At 33.4% G+C, this 11,245-nt stretch overlaps 1 protein-coding gene across 1 annotated transcript; it reads left to right on the forward strand.

Annotated features, from left to right (window-relative positions):
- Positions 1-3,007: 3,007 nt before the first annotated feature.
- Positions 3,008-10,767, forward strand: LOC107854043 (glycosyltransferase BC10). Its single transcript, XM_047415219.1, has 11 exons — positions 3,008-3,277; positions 4,141-4,656; positions 5,165-5,263; positions 6,577-6,677; positions 6,762-6,833; positions 7,109-7,199; positions 7,679-7,759; positions 9,318-9,380; positions 9,472-9,594; positions 10,020-10,058; positions 10,156-10,767. Exons 2-11 carry the CDS (start codon positions 4,273-4,275, stop codon positions 10,282-10,284), a joined length of 1,182 nt encoding a protein of 393 aa, XP_047271175.1. The 5' UTR covers positions 3,008-3,277; positions 4,141-4,272; the 3' UTR covers positions 10,285-10,767.
- The last annotated feature ends 478 nt before the right edge of the window (positions 10,768-11,245 follow it).

Here is an 11,245-nt window from a genome sequence, read left to right on the forward strand (position 1 = left end):
TGTGGCGAAATAAGTGGCCAAAAAATAAATAGGAAGAAATGCACTATTTTCTTTTAAAAATATATTTTAAAGAAAGTGCTGAGAATTGGGAATGATTTTCTGATAACTTATACTTCGTCCCAAATTATCCGTTTCAAATTGAGATATCACATTAATTAAGAAAAATAATTAATAACATAGCTGGTTTACCATAGTACCCCTATTAAATGATGTTTACATTTTAATTTGAAGAAAAAGTAATTAATGCAAAGGGTAAAACATGAAAAAAAATTGTCTATTCTTCATTAATAAAAAAAACCAAATAAAATGAGAAATCAAATTAAAAAATTTGGAACGAATAATTTAGGACGGAGGGAGTAAAAAATAAAAAATCAAAATCAAAATCGACAATAATTGCCGGCTTGAATAGTTCATAGTATTGGACCTTAGAATGAAACTAAACGGTCAAACTCCACATACATGACTTTTCATAATTTCTACTCCCACCTTTCAATTTAATTATTTTAATCCATTTCAAAAAATAATTTTTTAAATATTTATCTAATTTTAACTTTTTATATGTCATATTTAACGAGGGTTTTTCAAAAATAATCTTTTTATTTTCGAGATATTGATAAAATAACATACACTTTACTATCTCTAAATCTCACTTATGGAATGTTGCTGATATGTTATTGTTGTTATCGGATGTGTCATGTTTAAGATTACAAGATAAAAAAATTTAAAAATATTTTGATATATATATATATATATATAATTAATTAAAATTGCAAGACGTAACTCTTCTTATTTTTTAAAACTCTGTATCAAATCAAAATTCGAATAAATAAATTAACACAAAGGGTTGATACTTAAGGAAAATCACCCTAAAGAAATGTACTTTCTCCGATACAATTTACTATTGCATTTTGACTTGACAAAAAATTAAAAAAAGTAAAATAAATTTTTAAATCTTATGGTTCAAAATAAAAATAAAAAATCAAATATATTAAAATAAACTTTAATATTGTGTTTTTATAACTATCATATGAAAAATTACAACAATAACAACAACAACAAATTCAGTATATTTTTACATCGTGGGATCTGAGAAGGGTAGAATGTATGCAGTCCATAACACTACCTCTAAAAAAAATAAAAAAAATATTTCTAATAGACCCTTTGGTTAAATATCATATGAAAAGTTAAAATTTAAAAATTTTTAAAAGAGAAAATATGCATCTTTTGAAAATCAACTTAAAAAAAAAATAGGATAAACAAATTCGGAGAGAGAATTCAAGAATATGAAAAAGAAAAAACAACACACATACAATAGTAATATTTTTTTTGTCCTCTAATTGTTGATGTAGAAAACATTGATTTGAATTTAGGGTGTGTTTGGTACCAACGAAATTTTTTTTACGGAAAATGTTTTCTTGGAAAACAAGTTGATTTCTTACTTGTTTTTCTATATTTGGTTGGTGAATGGAAAATATTTTCCAGAAAATATTTTATGGTGTTTGGCTAGTGAATGAAAAAATATTTTTCAAAAAATACATTCTAGTATTTAGTTAAAGCGTAAAAAGATATTTTAGAAAAATAACTTTTGATCTTAAAAAATAATTTATTTAGGGTGCGTTCGATTTGAAGGAGGAAAAATATTTTCTAGAAAAATAAGTTATTTCTTACTTATATTCGTGTGATCGTTATGCAAATTGGATAAGTATATTTTTCTAAAAGTATTTGTATCTATTTAACAAAAACAATGAGAACGAATAGGATAAAAAGGGTGGAATAAGAAAAAAGTTATAATTTTTTTTAAAAAATGAATTAAAAATATTAATTTTGTTTGGAGAGGGGTTGGTAGGTGGGGTTTTGGGTTGTCAAAATAGGTAATAAGGGTAGGGTAAAAAAATAATTTTAATTGTTTTAAAAAATAAATTAGTTTTTTTGGGGAGTTGGGGGCTAGTAGGGGGTGGGGGTAGAGGAAAAAGAGTGGGGTAAGAAAATAAATTGAAATATTTTTTTAAATGGGGAGTATTAGGGGGTGAGGGTGGGGTAAGGAAAAAATTAAAAATTTTCAAAATATTATTTTTTTTTTGGGCGGGGGTATTTTTGGAAGGGAGTAGGGGTTTGGGTTTTGGGTAGGGGATGAGTTAAGAAAAAAATTTAAAATATTTTTTTAATAGGGGTGATAAGGGGCGGGGTGGGGTGGGGGTGGGGATTGAGGGTCGGACTAGGGATGAATGAATTTTGAGAGTTGTATGAATATTTTATATTTAAGAGTAAGGTTGAAAGAGAGTTTTGGAAAATGTTTTCCTTACTTTTTGAAGGGAAGTCATTATCCTTAAAATTGAGGAAAATAAGTTGATTTGCAAAATATTTTTCAAAACCTTTAAGCTTACTAAACATGAGAAAATTGAAAAATATTTCTAAAAAATGTTTTCCTTCATCCAAACACACCCTTAGGCTTGTTTCACCATGAAAACATAATTTTTCAGAATTGGAAATAGAATTTGAATTGAAGTTGGGGTTGAAGTTGTGTTTGACGATGAATATAAACTAAAGTTATTTTTGAAAGTTTACGAGAGAAGTATGTGTAAAAAAAGTGAAAACAAGTTTTTTATGAGTAAAAAAAGTGAAAACAAGTTTTTTTTTATTTTTACTTTTTCAAAATATAATTTCAAATTATATTTGGAATTTTCATGACCAAATGCTATGATTTTACTTTTTTTTTTTTTTACTAAAATGAAATAATTTTTTGAAAAAAAATAAAATAATACTCCAAATGACTAATTATTGTGTTCTTAAAAATATCACTTGATTTAAAAATTTCTAAAAAAAAAATATGCATCTTTTAGAAAACGACTAAGAAGAAAAAATAGGGTATACAAATTCGAAGAGAGAGAGAGAGTATTCAAGAATACGAAAAAAAGGAAGAAAAAACTACTAACAGATATACCGAAGTAATATTTTTTTATCCTATACTTGTCAATGTATAAAACATTGATTTGAATTTATATGATTAATATTAATTGTATACACAAGTGAGCAGCCCCCCTCCCTCCTACTCTCTCTCTGCTGTTTGTGTGTTTGGTTCCACTTGCTATGTTGTGCTAGCCCTAGATCTCACACGCCAAATATATATACTTATAATTACTTATATAATATATACATGCACAACAAAGAAATAATACAGATCTTTTTTTTGGCTTTAAAGATTTCACACTTCTTGAAAAACCAATAGCAAGTGACCAAAAAAAAAAGCCTAAAGAAGAAAAAAGACCCTCTCTTTCAGGTATTGGGTTCTTGATTTTCTTTGATCTTATCATGTGGGGTTATTTTTGTTTGTAAATAAAAATTTGAATTTTTATTGGAATTTTTGGATTCTTGAAATGATTATGTTATTGTAGACATATCCATATGAGTAAAAATTCGAATTTTGATTGAAAAATTTTGGATTTTTGAAATGATTTTGAGATTTTATCATGTGGGATTGTTGCATTTTATGTGGATATGATTATCTGTACGGAGATGGAGATTTGAAGTTGATGAATTATTATTATTTTTTTTTTTTGGGGGGTGGGGGTGGGTTAAGATTTGAGGTTAGATATATCGGATTGACTTTGATTTAAGTTTGATTAAGGGCAACATGGGTAATCTAGATAATTTGATATGTTCTTGATTTTTTTTTATGTGATCTCATGTGACCAATTGTTTGTGTACCCAAAATTTAGTTGATTTCCTTGAGAATTCGGTAAGGTTTGGTATCTTTATTGGAAAAGAAATGGTCTTTGAAGTTGATTTCTTTTGTGGAGCAAGTTGAATAGAATTGTTTTTGTTGAATTTGGTATTTATGCTCTGTTTGATTTCCAAGTTTTGTGGAGCTTAAGAATATCTGATTTGTTTTTGACAATGTTATACTGGATCAGGACTGAATCTAGTGTGGAAATTGTGAATACTTCCTTATTTTTCTTTAGATATAGAAGCATTGTTATGCATCCAATTTCATGTAACTGAATATTTGAGTAAAATTCTCCGAATCAGCACAATGATAAAGAAAGGGATTAAAGATTGTTCTTTACAAGAAAATCTGAAGTTTGATTGTAGTGATTTAACTCTAATACTCGCCTTATTTGTTGAATTTTATTCCTCTTGCAGCTTTCTGTTTGTTCTGATTGATTCGGAAATATTGCTTCTGATTGTTGGGTTGCTGAAAGATAAGAAGTCTCGGAGGTTTGGTCAAAGGGTCCAGTTTTTTATGTTGTTTGGTTGCTGATGTGTAATTCCTAGATGAAGACATCTCAGGGGTGGCGTTTAGGCATGAAGGAGATGCAAATATTGTCTGCACCTCGCCAGCGTGCTCAGTTAAAAAAACCGACCTGGATAATTGTGTTGGTTTCTTTAGTTAGTTTGTTCCTAATTTGTGCTTACGTTTACCCACCTCAAGGTTCTGGTGCTTGTTATGTATTCTCATTGAATGGCTGCAAGGGACTTTCCGACTGGCTTCCTCCTGCTCCTGCCAGAGATTTGACAGATGAAGAGCTTGCTTCCCATGTTGTAACTAATGAAATTCTGAACACACCACCCATTGTACCAGAGAACCCGAAAATAGCATTTATGTTCTTGACACCTGGTGCATTGCCATTTGAAAAGCTCTGGGATAGATTTTTTCAGGTTTGCTTTTCTTATTTTCGTAGAAGTTCTAGGTCGTGTCGGTTTTTTCCTTTTAGTGTTGGTCTGGTGCAACAATTTGATTCACTAACTCGTGGCATCCCTATCTAGATGTAAGTAAATTATTCTTGAAATAGTCTCTTTACATATATTATTTAATGGAATCCTCAATGTAATGTGGATGCACTATCTGGGTACTATGTAGGTTAATGTTTAGCAATCTCAATTTAAGCTTCTGTCTTCCTACATAGTTGAACTGATTATTATCAGATTAATTAAATGACTTAATCTAATGCTTTCTGTGTATTCAATAGATCCTTAACTAGCATGAGCCATCCTTTTATTTTGTAAAAGGTGGCCTCCTATTTTGTAATGTCAAACACTAGCTTAATGCTTCACTGCTTTTTGTTAATAAATTTGACTCACTAATTTTTTTTAAAAAAATAGCAGGAAGTGCCTCTGCATTTTAACTTTCCCTATTGATGGTTTTATAAAACCATTTTTCTTTCAGGGCCATGAAGGTAAATTTTCTGTCTATGTACATGCTTCTAAGGACAAACCAGTACATTTTAGCCGCTATTTCGTCAATCGGGAAATTCGTAGTGACAAGGTTTGTGATACTGCACTAATTGGTGCTTATTTTTCCATTTCTACTGATGTGATGCTGTTATTGTTTGAAGTTTGTCCGTTTGATGTTTCGGATCCACAAATCATTGTCACCATTCTCAAACTTGTCTCTTGAAATTTTTCCATGTATTGTTTTGAATGAATACACTTAATTTGTTTGCCTCTCTACCTTCCAAGTTAGGGGTAAGGTCTGTGTACACACTCCCTTCCCCAGATCCCACTTGTGGGATTACACTTTCCCACTGGGCATCATGTTGTTGTTACACTTTATTCTTTTGAAGTAATTGAAGATCCCTTTTGGCCTTGTTGTATTTTGAGTAAAGTTGTCTCCGTGTGATCTATTAGATCACGGGTTTGAGCTGTGGAAGCCACTAATGCTTGCATTAGGGTACACTGTATTCATAGGGGTATGACTCTTCCTCAGACCTGCAAACGCAGGATACTTGTGTACTGGGCTGCCTTTTTGTTTATATTTTGAGCTTGGCATCTTCTATCATTCTTCTTCTGTTTGCTATTTGTTAGAGATGACACCTACACTCAAATTCCAAATTAATGAAACCAAAAAGCTGAATGAGAAAAAAGGTTCTTAGGTTGTGCTGCTGGCTGGTTGTGGTGTAATCAGGCTATTATTTGCGCGATAAAATGATTAACAGTTTGACACAAAGTCTAAGAAGAAAGGTTGAGAATTGACATCAGCATATAGTTGAGATGCAACATTCTGTTATATAATTACCCCTCAGCTTCATCATACTATATTTTCTTTTATGAAATTAAAGGGATCTAGAACTTTGTGTAGCCTGCAACATCCACTTCCTCCATTCTTTGCAAGTGGCACAATTTGTACAATGTAAATATTACCTTTTTAGTGGAACGGGTTTGGGTTGTGGATAAACCTTGAGAACTAAGTTGATTAGCTCAAATCAGCCATGCTTATTAGGTAATGCTAATTAGTGTTGCTTATGACTAATGTAGTTTCTGCAAGTATTGTCTTTTTAAAATTTAAACCATTGATATGTTATAAGGATTTGATTATGGGCACGTTCGAGTACGGGTGTGTATATGTATTCAGTACGTGTACGCCTAGTTTATGCCAAATTTGGTGAATTTTGAAGAATCCTTATGAAGTACTGTACCCTTGTCATACCTGTTTGACTTGCTATGTCAAGGAAATGAAAGGACCTATTAACATAGCTTATATAAATGAGAAGATATTTATAGCTATTTTACTCATTTAAAGAGGTATCACCATTTTCATCTATATGGCTGAGTTGTCGAGTAAACCGTGTTGCACTGCAGGTAGTCTGGGGAAAGATTTCTATGGTTGATGCAGAGAGACGCCTTTTGGCATATGCGCTTAAAGAGACTGATAATCAGCATTTTATATTACTTTCTGACAGGTTGACATTGATGATTTCTCTTGCTTTTCATTTTGCATTTATGCCATTACATCATTTCTGATCATGTAGCTTCTCAACTTGCAGTTGTATACCGCTGCGTGATTTTGACTATGTTTACAACTACCTGATGTATACAAATATCAGTTTTGTAGACTGGTAAGACAGTTCGGCTGATGCTTGTATTATAAAAAATAGTTGTCATACTTTATGGTGCTCCGTGATGGTTTATATTTCTAATCATCTTTAGAGTATTATCTTGCTTAGGCGTTCTATCACCCAAAAAGTAATTTTCAACTCTCTTGAAGTAGTAGTTATTATGACTCATTTCATTTATTCACTGTTTCGTTTGAACAAAACGGTTCCTTTCCTTATATAAGTAAAAGAATTGCTCTTCGTCAAAGATAAGAAGTGCTCTTTCTTGCTTCTCTCAGCTTCGAAGATCCTGGTCCTCATGGAAGTGGAAGGTATTCTGACCATATGTTACCTGAAGTTGAAAAGAAGGATTTCCGAAAGGGTGCACAGGTACCTTTTACACAGACTTTTGCTGTTAGCTCTTATTTGGTTTAATCTTTTCGCTCTTGTATTTTTTGTTGAGGAATGAGTGCAGAGAAGAGTATGGTTTTCAGCACTCACTTTCCTATTTTATCAATCTTGCTGTGCATGTTTGGAACTATTTTGGTGCTTCTCAAGTAAACAACCGTCTTGTAGGCTGTAGCTCGTACATTCTTGTTTTGATAATTATATGTGTTCATGAGCCTCTATTAAATAGATAAAGGATCAGAGAGCGGAGAACAGATTCTCTTTTAGGCTTTTTGTTTTGTCTATACAATATAGAGATCGTACACTCATACTGTTTCATGAAGGATAAGCTTTGATGTTCAGTAATAATTTGTTAAAAAGAACTAGCTGTACGGCACTTCTTATAGTTTAACAGCCTGATATGCCAGTTTGAACCTAGACAATATTCTTGTTCTGATAGGTTAAATTTTGAACTTTTACAGTGGTTCACAATGAAACGACAGCACGCCCTTGCAGTTATGGCTGATAGTCTCTACTATAAAAAATTCAAGGACTACTGCAGGGTTAGTTTTTCTTGATCATACTTTGGCTGATAACGTGATTATGATATTAGCTATTTTTGTCTCTCTATTTTGTTGATGTGCATGATGTTGAATTTATCTATGCACTGATGTTTTGATTACATTGTCCAGTTGCATCTTCCCACACTGTTCATTGTTTGGAATAACTAATTTGCATTAAAATTTCTGAAATTTTGTTGAATTTGAGATTTGACCTGAATAGAACAGAATAGATGCTGGAGTATTCATTTAACCTACCCAACTAATTGGTACTGAGGTGTGTAGTTGGTTGAAGTTGAATGTGAGACCTAGTCTGATTCTGATGCCTGATGGGATGTTGTGGGCTGTAATTTCTGCATACACTGTAATGTCTTTCCATTTCCCTTGACATGAACATTCTTCTTAGACCAGTACTGGTGTTGGCCCTGAAATTGGATCCTTCTAGTATAGTCCAGACCTGGTAATCCTGAAGTAACTGTTGCATGCCACTGTCTAATACTGACTTCATGCATGTGAAATGTTTAGCATTAACCTATGAACCTGGTACTGCAGCATGCTGTGATATAGTACTACTCTAGGAAAAACACGCCAAGTTTATCTAAGCTTTTTTAGCAGAACATTGGATGAATTGTTAGTGCTGCCCCTTTTAAGATAGAGCCTTAAGATGCCATACCTAAGGGCCTTATCGCCTGAACTAAGAAAGGACACGGTGAAGCGCCCAGGGATTGGTGAAGTTTCAAACACACCTTTAACACTGGCTTACCTTCTTAGGGGGGGTTGACAGTTTACAGCTTTATTCGGTGGATCTAGTTACATTCAAAATTCTATTCTATATATAATGATTGGTAGAGTTATCAGACGCATTCCGAGAAATCATCAGTCTTGCTATGCTTGTCCCAGGACTTCTGCAAATAGTCCCAACTTCTAATGTTTTCCGGTCTTCCTTTGGATTTAAAACATCTGTTTCTTGCCTTCGAGGTGAAGCATGCAAATTTTTGTTCTCTGCTTTTTTTTTTATTTATACAAAATTTTATGATAATATTTTTCTTGCACTTAAGCCACTTTGCTTTTTCTAACAATACTCGTATTGTTATTTCCACTTAAGCTAGCTGCTGTTTTTACCCTCAAAACTCTATTTGTAATTTGTATTACTATTTGATAACTTAAACAATGTCTGATCACACGGGATTGATAATATGCACAACAAACATGCTTGTATCCCTAGACCTTTTAACTACCTCTCTGTATTATATATTCCACTTCCTGCTCTCTTTTTGGAAGGGGAGCCTTGGAGTAACTGGTAAAGTTGCTGCCATGTGACTAGGAGGTCACGGGGTCAAGCCTTGGAAACAGCCTCTGGCAGAAATGCAAGGTAAGGCTGTGTACGATACACCCTTGTGGTGGGGCCCTTCCCTGGACACCGCGCATAGCGGTAGCTTTAGTGCACCGGGCTGCCCTTTTTTCCTGCTCTCTTTTTGTCCGTCTTTTTTGACTTATTTTGTCTAGCTGTTAATTTGGTTAATTTCATTAATCACTGGCACATTTGTTTCTAATGCAACAGCCAAACATGGAGGGTAATCGGAACTGCTATTCTGATGAGCACTATCTACCAACCTTTTTCCACGTGAGTAGTTTTCTTCACCAGCGTGTCTTCAAGTCTTCCTGTTTTGTTCATTTCCAAACTAACTGGTTTTCTTCTTTTTCATAAATTTCAGTTGCTTGATCCTAATGGAATTTCAAATTGGTCAGTAACACATGTTGATTGGTCTGAAGGGAAGTGGCACCCAAAATCATATGTGCGCAAAGATATTACATTTGAACTTATGAGAAACATAACAGTAAGCCTTACTCCTCCCTCCCCAACCCCCAGCCATCCTTTTTTCTTTTGTTCATTTAAGGCATAGTTCCCTTGACTTCTATACTTTTATGCCACTTTACTCTTTTTTCTCTTTTATTACTTCTCGTCTTCTTTCCAACCATTCCCCTCTCTTTATGTCACCAGCGTGGGATTAAAGCAGTTTCGGGTTTTTCCATGAGTTGGTTATGTACACCGGTTGCCCCATCTTAAGTTTTACTTTAGTTTTCTTTCAGCAATGTTACATAGGCACATTGGTCATTGAGCAGAATCTTAATCACCATAAAGTTCATATTAGCTCTGTTATTTGCTGTAGCTACTTCTTTTGCAGAAATAAATGAGTAAAATCACGATATTCTCTGGCATATCGAAACCATAACATGATTTTAACACCTCTCTTCACTGCAGTCTATTTCAGAGAATGTCCACGTGACAAGCGATGTGAGGGTATGAATAATTATTTACTCTTGACAATTTTCTTGCTTAGTCTCACTAGAAAGATAGCATCCTCTGAAAGAATTCTGTGCTATTTTTCGTATTGCAGAAGGAAGTTCAGATTAGTCCATGTCTATGGAACGGAAATCAACGACCATGTTACTTGTTCGCAAGGAAATTTTTACCTGAAACTCTAGATAACTTGTTGCAGCTTTACCTCAATTATACATCGATTTAAGTGGGTTGATAACACCCACACCGATTCTTTGGTCGATTCAATCCGATCCCCCTTCATCCTCATTTCTTGTGTATCTTCCAGTTGTGTAAAGTGCCCTCCTCTTCTCAGAAGGATCGAGTTTGAATGCTGCGCCCCCATAACCAGCCTTTATTTTTGAGCGCTAGGGCTACTGGGAGACGCGGTTAAGTCGACTGTATTAAGAGCCAAGGAATATTGAACCAATTGCCCGAGTCGTCGTGCTTCCTTTGGGGGTAGGTGATTTCGCGTTTAGTTTTTTTTTTTTGTTCTCTTTTCAATTTTGGGCCGTTTTTGTTATATTGATCTTAGTATTGGGATTAAGAAAATTTTGGGGACTTGTTTAACTGCATCACTGGGTTGTTGACCTTTGTAGAAGTTGCAAATATGGCCCATGTTTAAAGAAACTCTGAAATTTTGATTTTGGTTAATTTTTGAATCAAATAGAAATTTTCAGAATCCCATGAACTGCTTATCTTGATCATTGATGATCATCTCTGTAATTTTTTTTGGAGTACTTGTGCCTATTCTCTATTCAGAACATTGCATTTCTTTTCCATGTGGTCAAAATCCCAAGTCAGTTGGAATCTTATTTTCTCGGCATCCATTTTGATGGAATTGGGTAGTATAAAATATCCATCAAGATTAAACTATTTTCACTGGCTAATGGTTATCAACCTATTCCAATCCTCGTTTCTTATCCGGGTTTGAAGATCGGCTATGTTTTGCAAAACTCAAGAAACGTAGTTGGTGTTGTGTTTTCTTCATTTCGCTCCCTACTTTGCATCTTACACTAACGACCTGTGATTTCATTTGGTTATCGCCTACTGTACCAATGTCTTCACAAACGTTCTCATTTCATTTTTCAAGTTTGTCATACATCTTTATATCCTCTAATAATATTTAATAATATTTCATTATAATGATCAAGTTTTTTGGGACCTAC

Source organism: Capsicum annuum, chromosome 7 (genome assembly GCF_002878395.1).
Source record: "Capsicum annuum cultivar UCD-10X-F1 chromosome 7, UCD10Xv1.1, whole genome shotgun sequence".
Lineage (NCBI taxonomy): Eukaryota > Viridiplantae > Streptophyta > Magnoliopsida > Solanales > Solanaceae > Capsicum > Capsicum annuum.